At 39.0% G+C, this 25,011-nt stretch overlaps 4 protein-coding genes across 8 annotated transcripts; 2 read left to right on the top strand and 2 right to left on the bottom strand.

Moving 5' to 3' along the window:
* The first annotated feature begins 24 nt into the window (after window positions 1-24).
* On the top strand, window positions 25-21,650 carry LOC149740559 (centrosomal protein of 135 kDa-like). Of its 4 annotated transcripts, XM_089872744.1 has the most exons (25): window positions 25-295; window positions 515-734; window positions 1,142-1,309; window positions 1,916-2,043; window positions 2,533-2,631; window positions 8,158-8,286; window positions 8,704-8,877; window positions 9,017-9,124; window positions 13,339-13,489; window positions 13,800-13,960; window positions 14,320-14,400; window positions 14,514-14,651; window positions 15,498-15,656; window positions 16,130-16,303; window positions 16,628-16,732; window positions 17,240-17,364; window positions 17,631-17,736; window positions 17,937-18,146; window positions 18,325-18,464; window positions 18,798-18,948; window positions 19,029-19,223; window positions 19,413-19,613; window positions 20,066-20,268; window positions 20,558-20,662; window positions 20,957-21,650. In XM_089872744.1, the coding sequence occupies exons 1-25, from the start codon at window positions 200-202 to the stop codon at window positions 21,093-21,095; spliced, it is 3,666 nt and encodes a 1,221-aa protein (XP_089728870.1). In that variant the 5' UTR covers window positions 25-199; the 3' UTR covers window positions 21,096-21,650. The 4 variants fall into 4 exon arrangements, with proteins under 4 accessions (XP_089728870.1, XP_089728871.1, XP_089728872.1 ...); XM_089872745.1 differs by lacking the exon at window positions 14,514-14,651; XM_089872746.1 differs by lacking the exons at window positions 25-295; window positions 515-734; window positions 1,142-1,309; window positions 1,916-2,043; window positions 2,533-2,631 and adding an exon at window positions 6,933-7,117.
* Window positions 2,667-5,742, top strand: LOC149740561 (uncharacterized). The gene has a single exon (XM_089872767.1). It carries the CDS (start codon window positions 3,800-3,802, stop codon window positions 5,345-5,347), a length of 1,548 nt encoding a protein of 515 aa, XP_089728893.1. The 5' UTR covers window positions 2,667-3,799; the 3' UTR covers window positions 5,348-5,742.
* On the bottom strand, window positions 8,464-12,841 carry LOC149740560 (beta-glucuronidase-like). The gene is made up of 8 exons (XM_089872760.1): window positions 12,359-12,841; window positions 12,003-12,114; window positions 11,767-11,949; window positions 10,841-11,226; window positions 10,537-10,753; window positions 10,117-10,326; window positions 9,732-9,929; window positions 8,464-9,668 (listed from the first exon to the last, which is right to left on the bottom strand). The coding sequence occupies exons 1-8, from the start codon at window positions 12,631-12,633 to the stop codon at window positions 9,267-9,269; spliced, it is 1,983 nt and encodes a 660-aa protein (XP_089728886.1). The 5' UTR covers window positions 12,634-12,841; the 3' UTR covers window positions 8,464-9,266.
* A 245-nt stretch (window positions 21,651-21,895) lies between the features above and the next one.
* Window positions 21,896-24,346, bottom strand: LOC149740558 (uncharacterized). Of its 2 annotated transcripts, XM_089872775.1 has the most exons (4): window positions 24,060-24,346; window positions 23,439-23,890; window positions 23,088-23,280; window positions 21,896-22,903 (listed from the first exon to the last, which is right to left on the bottom strand). In XM_089872775.1, the coding sequence occupies exons 3-4, from the start codon at window positions 23,262-23,264 to the stop codon at window positions 22,031-22,033; spliced, it is 1,050 nt and encodes a 349-aa protein (XP_089728901.1). In that variant the 5' UTR covers window positions 23,265-23,280; window positions 23,439-23,890; window positions 24,060-24,346; the 3' UTR covers window positions 21,896-22,030. The 2 variants fall into 2 exon arrangements, with proteins under 2 accessions (XP_089728901.1, XP_089728899.1); XM_089872773.1 differs by having other exon boundaries at window positions 23,439-24,346.
* Window positions 24,347-25,011: the final 665 nt, after the last annotated feature.

The following is a 25,011-nucleotide window of genomic DNA, read 5'->3' as shown; positions in this document are numbered from 1 at the left end:
ACTTAGCGGCTAAGAATAGTCAACGGAAATCGAAAATATGTTGTAAACCCGAACCCGTGTTTTAACTGGCGCGAAACTTTAAATTGCTTAAAAGTTAATTGGTATTTACACCAATTAATCAGGGTTATACGGTTAAATATAGCTTATGGGCAGTTAAATTATAAATATATACAGCTTGTTCTATGCATACAACAAAGCAATGAGTAGTCTTACAGAAAAAAAGTTCGTGACACTTCGTAAACGTTTGGATCAACTGGGATATCGACAAGCCCTTGGAATTGAATCCCTTCCACTGGTGGGACACTTTAATGAATTACCTCTATTTCTACAATTAAAAACGTATCATAAAATTTGTTTATCAGTCACTTATTTCTTTTGATGGCTTTAGAATATGTCTTTTTTATTTATGTTGTAAAACTAGGATATCATTTATATATATGCTATATTTGTATTTGTTTATGATTTTTTTTGTTACCATAAATCAAAACTGTAACATTAAGTTGTTTATATCTAGGTCGAAAGATTGTTCAGCGATCTTCTGCACACAACTGATAGCTTAAAGAAGACGAAACTTGGCATCAGCAAACATGTTTCCTCCAATAATGACACAACTCAAATGGTGGAAGATGCAATCGAACCATATCGAGTTGATAATGCACGTCTTGTGCAGGAAAACAACTCCCTTCACTTGGATTTGGTTAAAACTAAAGAAGAGCTTGAAGCTGCAAGTAAAAGTAATTTAAGTTGTTTTATTTCATTTCGTTTGCATGTTTTATTTTGACTTCAGTTTTATTTCTGCTTTACATACAATTGTTTTCAAAATAATTTTGTTTGGTGATGTTTTAAGCAGTTTTGTTTAGTTTATCTGCATGTTTTTTTTCTATCTGTTTTGACTATAATAGTCTATAAATGTAATTAAAAACAGAAAAAATATCTACCTAAAGTGTAGTACATTTCGGACATGTAAATGATGTTTTGGTCACATAAAGTGTCAATTTAATACATATTGTAAAGATACAAATTTCCACTTTTTAATACTCCTTTTAGTCCGTCACTATAACAAACATTAAAAAATACTTACCTAGTTGTCTTCCACTAAACCTTGTACTTTTGTAACCTAATGCCCTTTTTGTGGTTTTAGATTTAAAAGCTTCCATTCGTCAGCTTGAACACGAAAATGCAGATTTGAGATTCCTAAATTCCCATTTTATTCAAAAAGTAAAAACTGTAGAAAAAGAAAGTTCTTCAAAAACTGACACCATACAAAAACTGCAAGAAAAGAATCTACAGGCTGTCATACAGACACCAGGTATTCTTGCATAAGTGGTTATCATTGTTTTAGTTCAAATTTTGGGTTTAAAAATTTAGCTAAACGAGTTGTTTTATTTTTCTCATTTAATATGTTTTATAGATAATAGTTGTAGCTAGGGATGCACATTACAGAATTTTGAATCTGTGAGTTTCGAATCCTTTTGAATTCGAATCTAATTACGGTATTCTGTTTAATGACGTCATCATGCGTCATCTCATACACTATACTTACAATTTTTAAAACTAAATATTTTTTTTTTCATAGCCGGCTATACGTTTCATGACACAAAAACTACCCAATAGTACAATTTTTGATCATTTTCCAGCTCATTATCAAACAAGGCTAATATGAAAGACTCAATAAACTGACATATTTGGGTAAAAATATTTTTTCCTATAAATATAAAAAGATTCGAAATTCTAGATTCGGAATTCTAGATTCGAAATAAAGTATTCTAGGATATCCTAGAATACCTAATTATTCTGTAATGTGCATCCCTAGTTGTAGCTAGTGAATATTAAATTCAATTCACATGTAAAAATAAGCTAAATTATATCCAAATTTTTGATAAAACATTTCACTTATAGTTGTTTTAAAATATAGGTGGAAGAAAACGAACTATTCCATTCCGTCGACAGCGAATGCAAATTGACTCCACCCTCCCCCCACCCACAACTAACGCTTACATTTCCTCCCAACCTGATGATCCTTACATTGCAGATCTTATACAGGTTGGATAAGTGTTTATTTAAGTGGCTTATCAACATACAATAATAGTATATATTGTATACATTTGATTTGCTTAAAATTAAAAAAGCGAATTTGCACATTCAATTAAAATATTTATACAAAAAAAAAAATTTTCACTAATGAATAATTGTACAAAGTATAAAAAACTGCTAAGATTTTTGAACAGTATATAGACAATCAGGAGCTTTGAAAACGTAATTGTTGCTTTAAAAATATTCTTTTAAACTGCATACTGTACTTGTATTATATAAGTGATATTTGTAATTTAAACCGTAAACAGTTTTTGACTTGCCTCAACCAAAAACGTTCAAGTTTCCTTTCCAATTTGCTTACTATTTAACTTCTATGTAAACAAGTTTAACTCCATATATGTTCATAAAAATGTACAAGCTTTTTAGACTGCATAAAATAATATAGGATTGGAAATGCCATTTTTTGTAGCTTTTTTACCAACAAATACTTAATCAAAGGTTGCTGATACAAAGATAGCTCAACTCAGTGAGGAATTAAAGAAGTTACAACAAAATGAAGAAATCAATTTAAATAAAATCAAAAACCTCAGGAGACAGGTAATGCTTATACTTTATTAATACAAATGCCACATTATATAAATATGCATTAGATTTGTGTTGTGTTATGTTACGATCAGTAAATTACTTACATCAATTTACTGAATTTAGTACAAAAAAATTTTAACTTTTGTTCTGTAATTATAAATTGTTCCTTTAATCTGAATAGTGTGTTGTTTTAGGCTGTAAATTATATCGGTCTATACAAAATAGCTTGAATTGGAAAGCGAAATAGCGCCGTGTCTAATAGCACTTGTTATCTTGCGTTGAGATGTCCTGAATACCGGTACTTGATAATTGGACAGCAATCCACTTATTGCTGACATTGACCCGAATCGATTGTCATAGTTTATTATGCACTGAATCCGGTTGAGCTTATGTTAATATTCTTTGGAAAGTTATTATAGTGAATGTCTCGCTCTAAATGTAAACTTTAGCTGTCAAAATTTTTAGTAAGCCTACGAATTTGTGCAGTGAAGTTAGTTTTTCATTCTTCCTTAAAAACACAATCTTTAAAAAAGTATGGAAAGGGTGTAAATTTAGGTTGTAGAACCTACTTTAATTTTACTGTTGAGGAAACAAACATACAACATACCATTAGTTTTATTTTATTAAATTATTGTTTTAACCAGTTAAATCCACTTGCAGTCATTGTGACAATAAGTTTTACCACAGAAAAGTCAATATTGTGTGGTTTGATGTCTTTGATGTGTTTTAGCTTTTCCGGGCACTGCTGGCCTTTTGCGGCATCAGGCGCAGCCAGCGGCCCCTTTACTACACATTGTATGACACTTGTAGAGCACTTGTACTTTAACTGTACAATGCACCGAAGAGCTGGTACCTTTTTAAGTAGGATGTCTTGGAAGCTACTGGTTCTTAAACCCCTAGGACTCCAGTCAATGTTTCATTCATCTCAATTGAAACCACTCACTCTTTGTCTCAGTTTTTTTTTTCTGGACAGAGCTTGTTCGTTCTTTGTGTTTTTTGTGACCAAAAACGTTCGTGTAGGAATTTTATTTAGTTCAGAAATTTTGCGGAAGGAATTTTTAGTTTAGTAAGTACAAGTTTAAAAATAAGACTTTGTATATTTAAACCTTACTGAACTTCAATGCAGATAATTTATTGCTTAGGACTGCGTTGTAGTGACAAAGTCTTCTGTAGCGTTTAAATGGGAAACGTATTTGTAAAATCTAAACGAGATGGAATTAAAAAGTCAAGGCAGAAAAGTAAAAGATCGAAGCAAAACCGACAAGATGAGTCTCAGAAGCGGCGGAAAGTGGATAAAAAGCAAAGAACCCGCAATTCCGTTTGCGATCACGCGTCACATCCGTGTACAAGCCCCAACTCGTGTAATTACGTCATCGGCGACTGTCGACGTTACCCACCGCCGGGAACTTGTAACTCTGGTACCCAGATCACTGACGTTGTTCGTGTTGTTTGCCCTGCTTCTCGACAGTGCGGAAACGGTAAACGAATTCATTTTCAACCAAATGGAACTCCTGGCAGTTACAAATGCCAGAACCTGCACTGTACCAACCCCACTGACCCACACTGCGCCGTTTGCGTGCGATCTAACGACGCATGTTGTCGGAAACGCGCTGGGTCGGGTATTCATTCGGTGTCTGGGCGTTTCCGCAGTTCCAGAGCCAGTAGACGGTCATCCTCTCCAAGAAAAGCGTCAATGTCGAAGGACAGTGTACGTGGTATGGTAGTTTATAGGAATGGTAAGCAGGAGAAGGTAAGAATGATCAACCAGCACGAAGAATCCAGCAGCCAATTACGGAATTCTTCCACGACCTCCGAGTCAACACAGCAGAAACGAGCTCGAAAGAGTGCGGAGAAAACATCCTCCGAAGAAAAGGTCCCATACGTTGTGAAGAAGACTAAAAAACCTCCAGAGCCTCCTCCTTCTCCACCGTCTCCTCCCATTCAAGTCATACCATCCAACGAAAAGAAAAGTTTTTTTGCCAATTTTTTCTGGGACTCCCCTCTTGGCAAAAAACTACCCATCGGCGGACCGCTAAAGTGGTTTCGACCACGTGTTCCGCCATCTGAACAGGATTTACCTGTTACTCATAAACCCAAACGAACTCAACCACCGAAATTAAGACGGTATCAACTATGGACCGGTTTAAAGCGTCGTTTTATTTGGAAGACAATTAGTAGACGTCGATCTTCGTCTCGACCCGATGGCCAAGAAGCGTCATCTGCCCCTAAATCTGTGATAAGCCCCACACCGACAGACGATCCGTCTCCACCACGGCACGCACCGTCCCGGCAATTCCTTTGGAAATCTCCAAGCGTCAAATCCCCTTCGCCAGTGGACGATTGTGATGTCATAGAGCTAGGCACTCCGCGGCGCACGTCCGACTTACCCCTTCCGCCAAGCCAAGCGACTCCTCCGGAAAGCCCAGAGCACGAAGAAATCTTCCAGCGCCCAGGGTCACCGTTTTTCGCGAGTCGATTTACATGGAAAAGCGGGAATTCGAAAATGACGAAACAGACTTGGAATCACTCGCGTCTCGGTCAACGACTATCAGAAAATAACGTCACTCCTGCTTCTCCCCGTGCTCCTAGAGAGCGTCGGTTCTTATGGGGTGGCAAGGGCGAGAGCAGCGGTGAAAATAGCCATGCCGAGCGTGGATACAGAAACCAGCGACGCATTGCACCGGAGCATAAGGATAACTACCTGTTCACTGCGAGTAAACGGAGATAACAGGACTGAGATTGAAGATTTGAGTATTTAGACATGGCACTGTTTAAAACGCTTTTGTTATTTATATCATGTTGGTTTTACGTTGCCAGGTACTTAGTGGCTTTTGCAGTATGGGCTTATTGTTTATTTTGTGTTTTACTATAACGTGGTTTTCCAGTTCTTTCTTGTTTTATTTTTCTTTTCCTGCCGCTCAGATAGATTCTTCTCTCCGCCGAACTGCTAGAAAATCTGTGAAAATAAATTTCCATATCCGCTTGGTGTCTTCGTTGAGGAAGAGCGCGTGTCAATTACAATATTGACTGATTAATTTAACTAAAGCAAGCTTGCTTTTTGGCGTCTCCCGTTGTGTCGTGACCTGGTTTTGCAAATACACTGTTTTATTAGGCTTTTGAAAATCATGAAACATTCACTTAATTTAACAACGTCTTACCCATCTTGCCACAAATACAAACACCACTAACCGTGGGTTGTTGCAGCTGATACGCTGCGTCTCTTATATGATACGGGTTGTGTTCTCGTCTTTCATGTTCAGCCACGAAACACAACGTGTTCGATCCAGTAAAATCGCACCACGCCATACGATACAAGATACACTATTGTCCGCTTTCATCAGATTTTATCACGCCCTGCTGGTCAGGTTTGTGTTACTCAATTCGTTTGCACTTCATGTCAATAACGAAATGGTGTTAATATCATTGCCGTTAATGTCATATTAAGCCAACAGTTGTATCCTTTTGCCTAATAGCAGTTAAGGTAAAATAACTTGAATGCGTCGCCTTTATATTGCTGGGTAATTTAACTTTTACATGTGTACCGTATATGGAAAGGCTAATAGCGTATGTCTGGTATGCCGTGTTGGTGTTATTCAGTTTTACATCAAACAAAGAAACTCCCCTGCGTTAAGTGTTGGCGTCAAACAGATTTCTTGGTTTTGTGTTTATTATACCTTTTCCTATTAAACAAGAAAGTAGCCAACTGTCGGTGTTAAGCATTATGTAGCTCGCGTTAGGCAAACCGTAGACAAACATCCCGTAATATCAATGTGTGTGCTGGATAAACACCGCTTATTGGGTAACTGCCGGCCAATCAAATGACGATCGAGCCGTGGCAACCTAGTTTAAAAAATTCCGGATCGCAAGAGTCGGAGAAGAGTGAGAGAAACAAAGAAACCAAGGTACCGATACCGATCTGCTCCCGTCTGACGAACAATAGGCCGGCGTAGCGTATGTACGAGAGGCATGTTCGGGCCGATTTACTACGGAATGATTTTCCGTTGGCGCTTCGAATAAGCTCAATCGGTTGCTAGGGTAGCCAGTCATGAGGTGCTCGAGAAGTATCAGTAAAGTTTAGGATGTAATTAACTGGATTAAAGCGCGTGGAAGGGTCAAGTGCAATACACCGGCGGTGGTAACACTCGCCTTCGCAACCCGGCATAGCTTACTTAACTGCAAAGTTAGCAAGCGCATATTTTGTGCTAAAGCGCAAGCGTATGTGTATTGTGCTCACAATTTAAAACCAGTCAGTAGACCCAGTATGTGTCAGTTTTGAACAGTTTTAGTGTGTCTTATGTATGTTTTTGTTATTTTCAACAATAAAAGAGGTCCTGCAGTAATTCTAATCGAGTCTAATGTGTTAAGAGTATATGTTCCATCTTTAACTGACGCAGTGTCGCAGATATAAATAATTTTGTGTTATGTGTAATATTTAAGTCCAATTCTGGTTTAAACAATGCCGTATCGATCAAGGAGCAGGAATGCTACAAGTCCTAGGGTGAGTGGTGAACGATTACCGTTGTAGCTACTCGTGTGCTGGTGTTTATATACTTGCTAATTATGAAAGAATGTAATTTATTTATCCTCGCGTAACGGGATGACGACATGTGTTATAACACTGCCACATTGGTTTTGTATGTAATTTATGGGTAATTGGGTATTTTTTTTGTTGGGGGAGGTAGAATTTTATTTTTTATCTTAGCTAATAATTTGGGTAACCCATTAGAGGGCACTGGGTTTGAGTAATTCCCAATTTCCCATTAAGTGTCTGGCAGCAATGGTTGCAGAAAGCCTGTAAATGTATTACCTATAATTTAGTTTTTATGTACGACTCCTTCAGTACGAATACTGAGTCTATTTTCTTCAATTATTTGAGTGACCGATTTCTCTGCCTTCCCTCCAATAAACCGCATCATGAACTCGCCAAACAAAGCTTTTTGTTTGATTAAGTTTTTTGTAGTAGAACTGTTCTTATTGTCGCACGGCGTTCGTAACGACCGCCATTGTATAGACTGACCTCGTTGTGACGTCATTTACCGCGCTTGCGTCATATTTTCCAAAAAATGCATAATCGCCGACCCTAAAATGCGTCATTTAGAATGGAATTTGAAGCAGTTTCTGTCGCACAACTGATGACGAGCGAGGGTTTGATTAAACTTTGCGGTTGAATCGTAAAATTACCCAAGTGTTATGGCGTCGTTCGTGTAATGTGTATACTCGAATTGCGATGATCAATAAATGTTCCCGGAAATATCACGCAACAGAGTTATCGATTTTTAAACCATAATGTATAGTAAGGTCACAAGGGTGGAGGAAGACAGGACACCTTTTGCACATAATATTCAAATATTCTGATCTTATTTATACAATTAATAACGGTCTATAGGAGTCATGGGGATACGAATTTATAGTTCTTTGAATGTTCTTTGTTCACTACCAAATGGGACGAGAAAATAGAATAAAAAGATGCCCATCTCCTTCCGCTCCTTTGGCATACAATACAAACTTTACGTTCTATAATATTATCTTCCACCGTAGGTCGAAGGACGAGATCGTGAGATTGATCGTCTTAACCGGTCACTTGAGGGCGGTAGACCACAAGATGTGATTTCATTAGAAGCAAAGAATCGAAGCAATGAACGGTTGATTTCGCATCTCAACTTGCAAGTAAGCGTGTTTTACAACTGTGGGTATTATATCCTGTCTTTTTGTTTCAAGTATTTCTACATCTTTGCTACAGTAATCGAAGAGACAAAGAATAGTTATTATTATTGCGTCAGTGTTTAGATGTTGCCACCCTTTCTGTATATATAGTATTGTGCGGGGTCTTAAAAATAATTGTGGGGCGGTTTAGGTTGATGTATTTTAAGTAAAGATTCAACGTTTGGATTTCATGATAACTTAAAATAAATTGAAATGTGAGCTGGTTGCATAATTTTGATGCGGTAATGGTAAAAACATAAAATCAATTCATAAATCAGTGTTAAATTTATCGAAATTTGGTAACATTTTTATAAGCTGATTAGTGTTTTCACAACTTCCATGTTTAAAACATAAAATCACTCTTGACCATCTCCCATCCAGGTCGACTACCTCCAGCAGAGCAACCAGGAGCTTGAAGATCGGATTAAAGATCTGGAAGATGGAAAATCACTTGCAGTAGCTGATAGTCAGAGGTTGGGAAGAGAGGTTGAGAGGTTACATGGAGAACTTAGGGATATTGATCGCTTGGCTCAACAGCTTGAACAGGACAAACAGGTTAGTTATTACCTAATACCTTTATTAAGTTAACTTATTATTGAGTAATTCGAAACATAAAATTACTAATGAAAAGTGAAATTCTAGAGTTTGTTGTTGAAGAGTTATTTTTCGTTTAAAGTCGATTGTTTTTCTATAGGAAGCGGTCGTGGTCGCGGATCGGGAAATTCACGAAGCTCAGATCGAGTTGAGGCAATCCCAGCGACGTGGAGAGGGAACGGAATCGAAGTTACAAGATGCAAACATGGTGAGTTAGTTTGTGATTTGAAAACAATGCAAAGAAATATATGAATTACGCATTTAAACTGCAATATTGAATTAAATACATAGAGACTATTCATCATTGTCATTGTACTTAGTACGAGTATATAGGTGTCTCCTTGAATAAATTATAAACTTCTGTCCCAACTTTCCCGCACTTCCCTCCACCAGTGCTCCCTGATTAAATTCAATTCCGTTTGTCTCTCGGCAACACTTTGATTTCGCAGCGCCCTGTAACGATCCCTGATTACAAAAGCTGGTGATTTCGGCTGCCTTTGTCGTGTGAAAATTCCCTTTCTATTCCCGTATGCTCTTGTTGTCGCCTGCGCGGTAGCGAAATCGGCAAAATTCCAGATCATTTCACCGGCTAGGACCGGGTTCGATCCCGTGCGTAGGGAGTCGAATGTAGCGAAGTGTTCGCGCATAACGTCGCATAGATATTCTTCTGTGTACATAAGGCTCGGGTCGGAGTGGAAACCGGCGATGGCACCAGCGCCCCATTCCATATGAATTACAGGCTTTGAACGTTTCTGCGGGTCACCATAATTTTAAAAGGTTACAACATATAAGTTTATTACTAATTTCTTCGTTACCTCATGCCATTGTGTCAAAAAGTAAGATAATCGCTTCTGTATAACTTCCACATGCCCTGGATCGTCATACCAACCCTCGTATTTATTCACGCAAACCACGTCAACGTAAGGGGTCGCGAGGTCACTGTCATACCCAGCATTGCATACGAAGGTAGCGGGGCGCGTGGGATCCAATTCCCTCGCTCGATCTAATACAGTCTGAAACGTGCTTATTGAAAAATCGACATATAGTTATAGCGACTATGTACGTTGTGTCAGATTATCTACACATTTTGGGCTTAATTATTGGCCAAGTCGCATCTTACTTACACACAACAAAATATAAGAGGAAAATCCACACCGGTTTAAAAAATAATCTATAATTCTATAATAACTCATATAAAACCTTGAAATATTGTGCCGCTGGAGGCAGCTGTGAGCTCGGTTCGTTCGCCACTGACCACATTATCACGGATGGGTGATTTCGGTCACGTGTGACGAGTTCGCCAATCACGTTCAAGTGATGACTTAGCGTTTTGTTGACGAAATTATTTGGCAACCTCATGCCCACTGCCGGGCACTCATCAATAACAACAATACCCCTCTCGTCGCACATCTGTAAATAGATTTCGCTTGCGTTAAGCAGAAATTTGATTACCCTTGATCACAGGATCTCCGCATACTCAGCAATGTAAAAACCTCAAAAGGGCAGTTACAGCAATGTAAAAACCTCAAAAGGGCAGTTACAGCAATGTAAAAACCTCAAAAGGGCAGTTACATACCTATCAGATAAACTGTATATTAGAGCACCCACACAACTGCATACCTGCATTATTTCTTCAGCATACGGGTAATGGCTCGTCCTAAAAGCATTCGCGCCCAACCAATCTAATAGATTAAAGTCCTTCACTACCATCGACCAATCAAACCCCTTTCCCCGAACGTCCCAGTCCTCGTGTTTTCCCACGCCTATGACGTAGAACGGTCGCCCGTTGATTTTCAACGTCTGATCAACCGTCACTGTGCGGATTCCTATTTTCAACCTGAGTATAACATTGCACCAATAAACTCTATACTTCGAAGCGTTTTGAAACATTAAGCCCTATAGTCGCTTGAAGATTCAAACCCACCGGTACACGTCCGTTGTTATTGGTGCAGACAGCCCAAGTCTTCCAGCATAAACCACCATCGTGTAGAGATATCCAACTTGGTCGTGCATGCCTACCGGCCACCATAGCATAGGCTGTGTCACAGTAATCGACCCAGATCCGCCACTTGTTTTGTTGACTATAGCACCGGTGCTATCTTCCAGCACCACTGTGATATTATAGCTCCCCATTTCTTGGCCCACCCTTGAACTGTCGGTGACTGTAACCTCATAATGCACAGTTGCGCTGGCGTGGTCGGCCGTGACGTCGCTGCTGGTGACGATTTCGCCGATTCGAAGTTGAGGTGTCGTGTAGAGTTTGACTGGTCGGTGAATTCCAGCGTAGTTAAAAAAGTCGAATTCGTATTCCTGGTTAAACGCATAGGGGGGGTTGTTTAAACAAACAAAAAAAGTCATTAACGAACTGTTTAGGAAATACTGCAGGTTTCCCGCTGTTTGTTGACCGTGTGACCCGATTGATCGATGGTTTTAATAGTATTATGTCTGTACTTTATGCTATATGTTTTTATGGTGAATAATAATACTCATAATTAATATTTTTCTTTTTAATTTTTTATATGTTAGAGTCGGTACCTGGAGTCTAGTCAGTACAGTGTCCAAATTTTTAGTTTGCTGGCACCGTAGAAAGTATCAAAAATGGCCGCTATAATATCTGTATTCTAGGATTACTTTGGTAGCAGTCTTCGGTCGTTTGTTTACATGCACAGCCAAGCGTAAAATCGTGCGATGATGTATTCTGTATGCAGCGCCCTTTAACGGATAGTTCGGTACTAAAAATCGTCCTGTTTACGTACGTAATCGGTCGGTCCGTTTTCGGATGCGATTTACGCACGTTAACGTAATACGCATTCTGTGTACAACCACCTTAATTAATTAACGCCAACCCACCTGCGTAAAGTAACCTGCCGGATAATCATCTTTACCGTTGTAATGGTTGATTTCACCCGGTGGTAACGTGTTCGGTGTCAACGTATTATTCACTGCAATCGTCAACCGGTTGGTTGCGCCAAAATTCAAAGACATTGTTACGTCACATTCGAACGGTAGATGTCCGCCTTCGTGTTCCATAACCTATGACATAACTTTGACGCAAAAGCTGGACACAATATTGAAAAAAAACTTACTTGCTCACCGTTGAGCCACACCATGGCATAATAATGCGCGCTTCCTACCCTTAACCATACATTTGTGACTTCATTGTTCCACGCATTAGGTGCAAAAAAAGTCGTTTCATACCTGGAACAAATGGAATTACCATACATGATGCTGTCAATTTAGTTGGCTATTTTCCCTAGTTTTAGTTGGCTAGAACAAATTCAAATTACCATACAAAGAACTTGACAATGAAAAAAACAAATTATATGTTAATGCCCAATTTAGTTTAGTCACTTGCAATTCCAGTCAATTTTCTGCATATAAGTGCTTATACACTATTATGGACTATGGTGCAACCATCTCATGTTTATTGCTTATTGCTTACCATGCCCAGCCAACGAAGTCGCGAATACTTTTATCCTGCGTAATGTCGTTATAACTCGCCGGTACAGGCATGTCGATCACATGCCCCGTTTCAGCCAATCGTCGTTCCCACCAACGCTCTTGGAAACCGGTATCTCGACCAGAGGAGTTATCGGTTCGAAACCTCCATCTGCCACTCAAATCTTTTACTTGGCGAGATTCCGATTCCATCGGGTATAGGATGCCATTGGCTGAATGAATTATGACGCACACAATCGCTATTATGCGGCAACACATTGCGTTTCCCCAACACTAAACTAGTATGCACTTTACTTCCTGATTGTTTGTATTTGTTCTGCACACAAAGCAATGATTAATTTTCCTGAAACTTTCTGCATTAAAAGTTGACTTCATAAAACGCAAAAATACAAATCTATCTTTACTAAACCTATAGTGTTCTGTACCATACAGTGTACATTAATACTCGACTGCCAACAATAGCGTACTGTAATGTGCCGTACTCTACGCAAACACAAATCACATCGCATCTAGCGTGTTTACTTTTGATTAAGAGAGAATGCAGAAAAAAAAGGCAAACGAGAGAAACCGGTTCGCCGCTAAGAGTAATTTTTTGAACTAATTTAATTTAATGTTGAATTGATTCGAATCAAACAGGAGCAACACAGAACTGTTTTTTTTTATGTTTTCAACCCGTAATATCGTGCTTTATGTACATGTATTTTGTATGGGCTATATATATATAGTAAAATCGGGCAAGATGGGACACATTCTAATTCAAATTCTTGTCCCATTATAATTAGATAGTGAAAAATGACATTCTAAGAATTATAAAACCGTATCTTCACGAGTCACCACTTCAATAGACCATTGTTAATTGATTAAAACACGATCAAGACATGTGCAAAAGGTGTCCCGTCTTCCCCCACCCTATTATATTTTAACAATTACCCCTTAAAATACATTCTATAATTTTACCCACAGTTAAAGAATCGCCTAATGGTTGAAAATGAGAATCTACAAGCAGACTTTGAAGCTGCAAAACAAGATATTCAACGACTTAACGAACTAATGGATAAGATACAGGCAGATAAGAGACTGCTTAGTGACAAAGTCCAACTTTTGAGCTCGAAAGGTGAAGTTTTAAATCAATGTAATGCCAGAAAAAGAGAACATTTTATCTTAATATATGTGATTTTATTTTGTCTTCATGTGAAATGTGATAACCTAATTAGTAATAACATGCTTATATTGTTGGGATGTAATATAATGTGTTATCGGACCTGGGATGGTATTTTTGTCTCCGAATAAAGTTAGTCGGTTAAAATTTACCAACTAAGTTTTAGTCGCGCGATTCAAAGGAAAATTTAGTTTAGTCGGCAGACGAAAATAGTAAAATACCACCCCTGTTAAACAATTCTAATTCTTTAAAAAAAAAACAACAGAGAAAAGTTTGATTCTTGAGTTGGAGCAATATCGAACAAGTCCGTCACGTGCTCGACGTAGAGACCGATCACCGAGTAAACTCGATTCTTTCGTGAGAACTCTTGAGCAGGAGAGGGATCATTATAGAGATGAATGCGATGCTTTGCAGGCAATGCTTAGGGTAGGTTCTTCTAAATCTAGTCAATGTATAAATGTATGTGTTTATCCTTGCGTGCCGGAAAACGACAGTCGTTAAACACGGGTGTTCTGTTTCATACACCTCGTGCCAGCTAACGAGTGACCAAGTATGTTACTTTAATTGTCTTGCCCAAGGACATACGCCCACAATGGTAGCAGCGACGAGCCTTGAACTGAACCCATTACCTCTGGGTTAGAGGCAGACGCGCTAACCACTTTGTCACGGCGCCGGTAAACAGAATAGAGAAAACCCTATGTTAACCAGTGCGTAGTTGCGTTTCAATAATGAACGGTCTATTGTCCACACTTTAACCTCGGATTTTTGATTAAAATTTACTGCAGGAAGCGAAGGGAGGACACACAAGCAGATCTGCCAGCCCAAGGCTCTCCAGAAGTCCAACTCGATCCACTCCCTCTCGTAAAGTGAGTAACATGCATGTGGATTTATTAGTTGTGTATTAAAGATGCCCAGTTGGTGTGTACTGCACGTGTTGGTACAGCTTGTGGTTTAATTAAACTTGAGATAATCCGTCAAGTTGCCTGATGAAAAGGAAGCAATGCGCTCCCGCATGAAGGCGGTAGAGAGCGAGCGAGATTTCTTTAAGCGGGAGCTTCGTCTATTGAGGGCAGTCACGCGCAAAAGCAACGCCACTACGTCACAATCGCACGTTACGGTAACGTTTGACGCAAGCAGCATGATCATCGCGTTGATTTTTCATGAGTGTGCTCATCACCGAAAGCTTAATTTTTCGTGAATCCAATGACGTCACGAAGAGTAAAACTATTGCGCAATCATCGCCTTATACTCACGCATTCGATCAAACACTGCTGTTTGTGTGAACCACGTCACATGCACCCGTGTGTGTATAGCATGCAACCTTTCACCACTCTTGTGTTCTCACATGTCCTTGGCATGCTGTTTGAAATCAATTGTTGCTTCCATTGTCGCTGTTTTATTGCAAACTATATATAGTAGGGTGGGGGAGACGGACACCTTTAGCACATAATGTCCAAATATCCTGATGTTTTAAAATAAACAATTAACAACGGCTTATAGGAGTCGTGAAGATACGGTTTTATAATTCTTTGAATATTCTTTGTTTACTACCAAATGGGATGAGAAAACAAAAGGAAAAGGTGTCCCATCTTCCCCGCCCTACTTTATATATAATATTTATTTCAATGTCTCAACATTTTGCAATCTCTTTTCATTTGCAAACATTTTCATAATTTGTATTTCTTTTGACGAATGGTTGAGCGCTGCATCGTTTCTCGTGATATTTTTAAACTTTATATATTCATTTAACCATGCTATGTTAAGTAACATTAAAGCCTTTTGTTTAATTTTCAACTCAGAGAAAACTATTGGATGCTGACTTTATTTCCTAAACTTTTAGGCCAAACAATATAATATGGCCAAAACTTTCTCATAATATAAAATTCCGTTACCCCCACACTTTCTGGATTGGCGCTCATTTTCTCATCTTATAAACTTTTTTATTTACATAAATGTTGTTCAGGGTGGTGACGTCAGCGGTGACGCGTACCAGGCGTTGCTAAGGGAACGTGACGAGCTACAATCTATGTTAAGCAAGTTCGAACGTCACATGGCTGAGATCCAAACCAATGTGAAAGTTCTCACACAGGAGAGAGATAAAACGAATCTGTTGTACGAACAGGTGATGACGTGTTTACATATTGATAACAATAGAGTTCGCTTACTGGCATACAGTGTCGCAGCAGTGAGGGGGTTTCGCGTGTCGGGACAACGACAGTCGTTGTCCACGGGTGTTCTGTTTTTTACACCTCGTGCCAGCTCACGAGTTACCACGCATGTATGTTTGTTGGTGATTATCTTTTGTTTCTATTTATGGCTGACAATTTGCACAACCTATTAGTGACCACTGGGCTGGAGCAATTGCTGTTAAGTGTTTTGCCCGAGGACGCATACCAACAATGGTAGCAGTGACGAACTTTGAACATAAGGGTTAGACTTAAAGGCAGTCGCGTTAACTACTTTGCCATGGCGACAGTCTAGTTGGTGTTAGGTATTCTCTCACGATTGTCTTGTGGGTTGTTTTGTTCTTTATCTCAATCTAAGTCACCACCACTCTTCTGCTGTCACGTCACTAACGCCCGTGTTACGTTACAGTCGAATGAGGAATTGCAACGATTACGTCGTGAGTTCGTCCGTTCGCCCAAGTCACCGAAAGCGTCGCTCACCGCACAGGCGATCTTACGACGAGTGGAGAATGAACGAGATACTTACCTTGCTGACTTGCGACGTATGACGACAGAACGTGATAGTTTGCGTGAACGACTAAAGGTACGTAAACGTCATTTATACGAAAAGTCGGGAAAATGTTTTTCGTAGTTTTTGTAACTTTTGTATAGTAGAGTGGGAAAGATGGGACACCTTGTTATTCAATTTTTCGTCCCATTGGTAATAAACGGAGAGCATTTACAGAATTATATAACCGTATCCTCGCGGCTCTTATAGACCGTTGTTAAATGTTAATTGTTTAAACAAGTTCAAGAAATTTGTATATTATGTTATGTGGTAAAGCTGTCCCATTCCTACCCACAGTACTATATGTCCCATTGATTATTTTTTATCTCTCCCATTCATAATAACAACTTTGTGCCACAGATACAACAAGAACAGTCGATATCAGAACGATCAAGACTTGAACAGAGAACCGAAGATTTGGAAGCTAAAGCTCGAGCATTAACTCAGGAACGTCTGGATTTGCAGGTAAAGTTAATATGTGCGATTTTTGTATAAGTTCTTTTAATATTTAAGAATCTTTAAGTTCATTTGCCAGAATCGTGTAGTTAAATTGTGCTCGTTGTGTTTGTTCTGTTCTTCTGTTTGATTTTCTAATATATATATTTTTATTTTTTTGCCAATTTGTCTACATCAGTGGTTCTTAACCTTTCTGTAAGCTTTACCTTTTTAACAAGGATATTTATCAGATTTACCCCCAATATGTAATATGCGGCTCATGTATTAAAAAGCGAAAACAACTAATTACATCAGTTATATATAGTGAGACGAATGCGCTAGCTTTTTGGTAACGAGTTGTTCAATGTCTTGTAAAGTACTACAATTGGTACATTTTTTCTGTTCTGTCGTCAACTGGTGTGGGTTCTGATTGGTAGCTCATTTAACCTCTAAATACAAAGAATTTACCGCAAGAGGTAAATTTACCCCAGTTTAAGAAACGCTAATCTACATCGTCGCTGTCTTATTTTCACACAGAGTCGTGTGGATGCTTTGAAAGACGTGAACCTTGCGCAAGAGGACGACATCAAAGCTTTGCGACTTAAGATACAACAAGTTGAGGAAGATTATGCAGCAGTGAGATGCGAACTTGATGATGTTAAGTAAGTCAGCACATTCTCTAACACGGTTTCCCAAACTTTTTGCTCGTGAAATTTTGCGCGACCCTTAACAGTTTATAGTATAATATATGCAGCACTTTAAAATTGTCCAAAACCCTGAAATTGGTTACGTTTCCAGTTGGGAAGCCCTACTATAACACTACTTATGTTTAACTGATATAGCATTATCACTCTTTATTTTAAATAAAACGGTTCGAATTGGTCTAGTTAATTACTTAAGTGTATTTTAACAAGTTAATATCACACAGAGCTTTAAAAAGTCAGATCACTGGTTCACTAGATGTCGCCCAACGCAATCTGTCCCGAAAATCCAGCGACCTAGCTATGGCAGAAGATCGAATCAGAACTTTGGAGGTAAATAACGTTGCCATTTAGGCGATATATCTCTTTCATTATACAATTGGTTGGACATGGTTTTTGTCTCTTACGTTTTCGTAGCACCGGACCCTAACTGTATTTCTTTACACACGAATCGTTCAACTCTATGAGCACCAGATCAGGGTCAGATTTGCGGATTTTTTACAGCTAACGTTTAACACCTGTATTCGTTACAGAACCGCATAAGCGAGTTGTTAGACGGTTCGGCCAAGCAGACTGAAGACGCAGCAACGTTGCGAGCTACAACTACCGCCCTCGATCGTGAGAAAGATGCATTGCAGTCAGCGCTCGATGAACGAACTGAGAGAGCTGCTGCGTTGGACGATCACCTTAGTAGAAGAGAGAGGGAGATATCTGATCTCAGGGTCACGATTTCCGACCTAGAGGTAAGAAGGTCAAACCCCTCCCATAGTACTTGGTACTGCCATGCTGTTTATCTGTAATAAATAAATAAAAAATATGTATATATATAAAAAATAAAATAAGAAAATATAAAAAAATATTTTTTTTTATTAAAATGTAAAACTTTTTTTTTCCTATTTTTATTTAAATTGTTTAAAACAGGCGAAACTGGATAGAGCTGGTGATGATTTGGCGAGTTCCGAACGCGAAGTGAGGAGTCTTCGTCGTCAGTTGGATGCCACACAAAGTGATCTTGCTGAGGCAACAAGAGCAAAGGAAACATCACTTCGTGAAAATAGGAGGTGGAATATATTTTATGAATATAGTAGATCTTTGCTTTTTGTGGTTGAGTGCTGTTACATATTTAGTATTAGCTGAATATATGTTCCGATGTCTAATGTATAATTTGAGTTAACAATATAGACGTTGGTGGCTGCAGGGTGAAGCAATATCCGTTAAGTGACACACACGTCCACAATTGTAGCAGTGCATCGAACCCGTATCGTATAGGTTACGATGCGAATGCCTGACCACCGTGCCAATATGCTACTCTATATATTAATACAATTCGATCCGTTTAAGATAGCTACTACTAAATGTTTTGTGGTAAATTACTTTTACCCCTACCGACACAGAATGCAGGATGACCTTTCAACTTTGACCCGAGAGAATCAGGACATCAACATTGAACTCGATGACGTCATGCGAGATCGCGATGACCTCAAAAATAAAGTTCAAGATCACGTGACCCGTATCTCGTCGTTGGAGAGCTCGATCGGTTCCAAAGTATGTGTGTGACGTCATAATTGACGTCATATTTCGTAACGTCATTAAAGAGTGTATTTTTAATACCCACTGTTTGTTAGGACCGTGAACTGCACGATGTACTGGATCAGTACCGCAAGGTTTCGTCAGAGCGTGACTCAGCAGAAAGCAGGTACCGCGTCACGAATGATGAGTCACAGTCGCTACGTAATGAACTGATGTCAGCGGAAAGTGAAAAGAAGAGATTGTCGGAAAAGATTGCGTCTTTGGAGCGTGAGACATCGGATCATATGCACGTGAGTGGAGTTGGTCATTCTATTAAAACCATGCTTATAAATTTGACCCAAGATAACAATGCAAATCTCACTTTATGGTGCTAAACTAAAACAAAAAATTTCTGAACGAAAAACTACTTTGTTAACTCACTATTCCCATACTTTCTTACCACAAATCATTCTCGTAACTAAACCTTGAACATCTGAAAGGCCCAACAATCGTACGAGGTCCAGATCTCAAGCTTAAGTTCGACCGTTGCGAATCTTGAAGCGGACGTGGATCGTCTCCGAAACGAGAGAAGCGCGTCACAGATCGACCTTCAATCGGTGCGTGAGCTAAACGCGAAAATTGACTCGTCGAAAGAAGCGCTCGGTCGGCAACTTGCCGCTAAGAATGTGGAATATGAACAGGTAACGTGTTGGTCTGATGTAACGTTTTCGACAATTTTTTATCTTATTTACTTGAAGTTGTCAGTGATTTTCTCGCTGTTTACTTTGTTTTGTTTGTGTCGTGGTCGGTTTAATAGAAATTTTGCGCATGTGTGAAGTTGATTAAACTTATTAATGTTTAAACACATATTACTATAACACTTATATTTAATCATCAACGCACTTGCTTTAAACTCCTATAGTACTGCGGGGTGAGCCAAGACACCTTTAGCACATGGTACCCAAATATCCTGATCGTGTTTTAAATTTAAACAATTAACAACGGTATATGGGAGTCGTAAAGATACGGTTATATAATTCTTTGAATGTTGTTTATTTACTGCCAAATGGGACGAGAAAATGGAATAAAAAGCTGTCTCATTTTACCCCACCCTACTATATCACTATTTATTTATTTTTTACATTTCTTACAGTTACAATCGAGCTACGAAGATTTGAACAGAGAATTGGAAATCGTTCACAAACATCTTGAAAGTGAGAGGGTAGGAAATAAAAACTTGGAGGAATTGGTGGCCACGTCAAGGGAAAAGGAATTTCAGGCACAACTGAACTCACAGGAGCAGAAATCGGAAGGTCAACTTCTCAGGGATAAACTGGCTCTCAATGAAAGCAAATTGTAAGTAACTAAGTATATAGTAGGGTGGGAAAAGATGGGACACATTTTCATTCTATTTTCTTGTCGCATTCGGTAGTAAACAAAGAAAATTCAAAGAATTCTAAAACCATATCTTCACGCTTTCCATAAACCGCTGTTAATTGTTTAAAACACGATTAGGGTATTTGGGTACCATGTGCTAAAGGTGTCCCATCTTCCGCCACTCTACTATATGTTTCGGTTTGGTGTTATTTTTCGTAGTTGTAAATTTCCAGTGTTCCCGGTTTTAAATGACGCCTTGTATCTACAGACAAAGCATGGGACGTGAAGTAGCGTCATTACGTGACCGAGCATCACAGCTTGATGCCGAGCTTGAAGTTGCCAAGCGTCATCTCACCAATGAAAGATACGAACGGTCGGTTAAGTTGTGTGATCGTAGTTACAGATCCCCGCCCACGGTTTTATTGGTTGTGCAGTTTTTTTTGTATAAGAACAGAGTTTTATGTCTACTGATGCTAAATTAATAGCTAGTTTATGAAATTTTTGCTTTAATTTACAACCTATAAAAGTTTAAAAAATCAGTTTTCAACATGTCCAAAAGGTCACTCGCGGCCATAGTTATGTGTAAAATTTCACACAAGTCGTAAAAATTATTCGCAGGTCTACTTTTACTCGTTAAAATTAAATAACATTATTATATTTTTCGCAGTGAGCGAGCAGTTCAAGAACTTCGACGTCACGGACTCCCATCTCCGGGACTTTCCCGTCTTAGTCGCCCCCTTTCTCCTGGGTCACGACCTCGGTCCGGCAGTCCTTCCCGTGTCTCGTTTTTGGACGACACGCGGTAGTTTTCCTTTATGTAAACCAGCAGACAGTAGCCCTGTAGACCTCACTTTATAAGTTGCAGCCGCTCTCGAGCATGATAATGTACAAACATATTATAACGTCATATGAGCGATCACTCAGCGTGTTCCGAACCACTCTATAACATACAGCACGAACATGTAACTTATTATTATAACGAGGATCGTCTTGTGCCAAACCAAACACACCTGCATCTATCGCTTCATCTCCTCTTGCCTTGTTCCCTCCGTATTATGCAAGGACTTGTGCAGTAACAACGTCGTGTGATATCTTATCACTGTTCTTATCAGAAAAAGGCAACGCATCCTCTTTGTTTCTCACACGTCTTCAGAGTCGTGTTTGTTCCATTTTGCTTAGTTTGTTACGTAGACGTTCCCCTTGTTAGTTTCATGACTGGATTCGGTTGCCTTGACTGGCGGAAGATAACGAAGCTTTGTTCGAGTTTAGAAACATGTTTGATGTAATAGTTTGTATACAAAAGTGTTTTTTTCCTTTTTGTATTTTTGCAAAGAAACAAATATACTTGTTATGTTTTCTAATTCTGCGTTGTTACCGAAGAAATACTTCTCAACCGTTGTTTATAACTAGGCCGCTACCAAAATGTGGATAGAGCCGCTAAAAGTATGAGAACTACTTCATTGTGAGATGTGTAATATAGACGCTATTCTAAAAATGGAAAGAATAGTTCTGCCTGCTTTCATTCATTTATGTGTGATGTTTGACAGACCATAAAATGCTTAGCCTATAACTATATTGATGTTCAAGCTAGAAATGGGTCGACGTATAATATAGTCGCAGTTTATTCGGCTTATCACATAAAGGCCACGTTAAATATAGTTTACAGTAATGCACATTACCGACATTTCAGTGTAGGCCAAAACGGTTGCATCTAAAATGCGGCAAAATATTCTGAATCAAACTAACACTGTTCCCGCGAGTCCTGCTGGGGTTTCTCGCCCTTCTTTTTCTTCACCCTTCTGTTTTGAAACCATATTTTGATTTGTTTTTCGGAGAGGTTGAGCATCTGTGCAATTCGAATTCGACGAAGCCTGGTCAGGTACATGTCTGAGTGGAATTCCCTCTCAAGCTCAAGCAGCTGGCTCCCAGTGAACGCGGTGCGCATCCGCTTCCGGTCTCCCTGCTCGTCGTCTTCACATAGTGGCGACGTTGTGTCTGTGACGGGATCTGGTGTTACCCGACTGCTAACTTGATGTTCAACTGCAGGTAACTGCTGCATTGACGATCCGCTACCGCATCCTTGACTTTGATCCACCATATAACTTGGGTCGTTGCGATGATAAGCTGGGTTTCTATGAATACTTCTGAGGTCCGGGGCGTGTGAGTATGAGCTTGCTTGAAAGTCTTGAATGTCTCGTTCAGAGCAGTGGGGATAATTAAGATTGTTATTTTGCCACTGGCCAAAATTTCCACCCAAAACTGAAAACGTTACTAACGCCGCTGCAGCTCTATCATTCCACGAATAATTCTGTTGCGAAATCTGTCTTAGCGCGTTCAGGTAGCCGTTATGTGGGGTTAATTTGTTCGGAAAATCCCTGCTATGAAACAACGGTTGCTCCAAGGGTGATCCTCTGTTACAAGGACGTTGAAAATGGTGCTGCTGGTACGAAGATTGACTTAAACCATATTCTCTCGGAGAGCTTGTACCTTCGTCTTGTAGCCGATCGCTGCTGTGAGGCGTATTAGCAGGGGAGAATCTCAACGTAGTTGTATTTTGCGGAGAGCTGGTTCTATGGACGAGCTGTGGAGACTTCGTTTCTGTTTTTCTAGAGCTCTGCAGAATACTTTAAATTTAATCTTGTAATTTTTTATTAGGCTTGTTAAAAAAACGTCACATTACTAGTTGGATTTCTAAAGTTTTTTATTTTAGTTGAAAAAAATAAGTTCAAATCAATTTCTTCTAAGGTATACATATATAACCTTTATATGTGTAAAAGTAGTTGCATGTTATATCTTACCGTAGCTTCCGGACTAAAAGAGTTGCCGGACCTTTCGTCACTGTCGTAATTGTGACGTGGTGATGACGTCTTGATTAACGATTCGATGGAAAACGAATGACGTGAAGGAGTATCTTCCTTTTTATTCATGTTTAACTTGGTGAGATGACTGTTTGACTGGACTATATCTTGTAACATGGTTGTTGCTCAAGATCTGTAAGAAAACGATGTTTTAGCCGCTTCAGTTCCTTATATAGCTATTAGAAAATTATAAATAATTTTCCAATGACTTATTTCTCCTCCACGAAAACAAGAAAAACATTGCCAATTTAAGAAGGCGCTTATTCAATCCAACGGGCGCAAAAGTTTTACCTGTTTACGGCTAGAGATTACTGAGTTTGTCCGCACCTAATATTTCATCTGTGGTATACTCTGTACTTCGTTTTATCTTCGTCTGCTGCATGCAATGAACCTGCCTTTGGAATAACTAGCAACGACATTACATGCTTGGATATTCAAACGCTGATTCGCGCCCTGCTTTTTTCAGCGCTTGGATTAATTGGCGTCAATCGAACGAGCCAAATTACCAGATCATGGAAACAAATCGGTTTAAGCGGCGATCATAAGCTGCTCGATACTCGCGATCGAGCAGCGCCGACCATGGGAAAATATCGAACCCCGGATCGCCGGCTTAATTGTTTGATGACAGTTGGAGACCAGGGAAGTGAAATCAGCAGCGCGTTCCACTTGCTCGTGGCGGGAGTGTGTGTTTCAGCGACCTTGTTTAAATCTCCGTTACAATTAACCGGTAGTCGGTTTAGGATCTGTAAATATCCGCTTGTAAATCTTTTTTGCTTTGACAAGAAAGTTTTTCTTTAATAGATTATCAGAATAATTTCACATAGCAAGTAAACTCATAAAACCTTTTTTGACGCGGTTGATCAATTCTGAAATCTGGGATTTTGTTAAATGTACATTATATACTAAGAATACCTAAAAATTAACAAAGATGTGCGTGTACTTGACCAATTCCCAGAGACAAATCTTCATAAAATCATCAAGTGATTATCAATCATTCTGTTGAGCAGATCGCTGATCATTTAATCAAGTGGGTATATACCCCGGTTTTGATGCGGTGCTTAAGACAATAACACAGCGTGGTAATATCCAATGTACCGCACAAGTGGACGTTCACACGCTTGTTATTTAAAAATCTCTTGTCGATATTCACACCGCCGATCGCTTATTCGATCCACAATTAATCGCCGATCTGAACGCATGCTGAGTTACCCATGGAAACTTTAACGATCGGACGATTCATTTTATACTCTGTTCGTGCAGTTGCTTGTAATTAGTTAAATATAATTAGGTTAGATTTTTCTGCATTCTTTTACTGGAACTCGTGAAAAAGGTATTTGATTGTTTTAAAAGGTACATTTAGAGCATCCGGGTATTTTTGAGATCATTTTTTGTACCGAAACAGATCAAACTATATGCACCAATCGGTTTGCTGTGGTTATATAACACTTTGACTTTCGTTCAAATCTGTTTTTTTTTTATATTCTAAATCATTCGTTTAACCTGATTTATAGTATGGGGTGAAGATGGGACACCTTTTCGTTATCGTCCTGTTTGGTAGTAAACAAAGAGTATTGAAAAAATTATAAAACCGTATCCTCAAGGCTCCTAAATATACACGATCAGTATATTTGGATATTATGTGCTATAAACGGTATCCCGTCCCCTACTCTAATACGTAAGCAGGCACCATGAAGTTTTCGATTTAAACTTATTAAAAATCGTTTCGAACTAAAAAGATTTTTCAGTTATAATGTTGCTTACCAGTAATATTCATATATCATCAGCTTTTTAATATGCCTGATTTAGTCCAGCGATTTATTTTCTATATAAATTAGCGCGTTGCGTCAGATTTCAACATGGCGTA

The sequence above is a fragment of the Ciona robusta genome, chromosome 2, assembly GCF_009617815.1.
Source record: "Ciona robusta chromosome 2, ASM961781v2".
NCBI classification, from domain to species: domain Eukaryota; kingdom Metazoa; phylum Chordata; class Ascidiacea; order Phlebobranchia; family Cionidae; genus Ciona; species Ciona robusta.
The sequence above is the reverse complement of the archived record's forward strand: the minus strand, read 5'-3'. Positions and strand labels throughout refer to the sequence as shown.

What these genes read in the sequence shown, in the direction of transcription:
- LOC149740560 (XM_089872760.1), bottom strand. Translation starts at nt 12,633, where the DNA reads ATGTGTTGCCGCATAATAGCGATTGTGTGCGTCATAATTCATTCAGCC. An exon ending in ATAACAACGGACGTGTACCG is followed by an intron (nt 10,754 to 10,840) that starts GTGGGTTTGAAT and finishes TGTTATACTCAG; the next exon opens with GTTGAAAATAGGAATCCGCA. An exon ending in ATGCTGAAGAAATAATGCAG is followed by an intron (nt 10,327 to 10,536) that starts GTATGCAGTTGT and finishes ATCTATTTACAG; the next exon opens with ATGTGCGACGAGAGGGGTAT.
- LOC149740561 (XM_089872767.1), top strand. Translation starts at nt 3,800, where the DNA reads ATGGGAAACGTATTTGTAAAATCTAAACGAGATGGAATTAAAAAGTCA.
- LOC149740559 (XM_089872744.1), top strand. Translation starts at nt 200, where the DNA reads ATGAGTAGTCTTACAGAAAAAAAGTTCGTGACACTTCGTAAACGTTTG. An exon ending in GCTTGAAGCTGCAAGTAAAA is followed by an intron (nt 735 to 1,141) that starts GTAATTTAAGTT and finishes TTGTGGTTTTAG; the next exon opens with ATTTAAAAGCTTCCATTCGT. An exon ending in CGAATCTGTTGTACGAACAG is followed by an intron (nt 15,657 to 16,129) that starts GTGATGACGTGT and finishes GTTACGTTACAG; the next exon opens with TCGAATGAGGAATTGCAACG.
- LOC149740558 (XM_089872773.1), bottom strand. Translation starts at nt 23,264, where the DNA reads ATGTTACAAGATATAGTCCAGTCAAACAGTCATCTCACCAAGTTAAAC. An exon ending in CTTTTAGTCCGGAAGCTACG is followed by an intron (nt 22,904 to 23,087) that starts GTAAGATATAAC and finishes AGTATTCTGCAG; the next exon opens with AGCTCTAGAAAAACAGAAAC.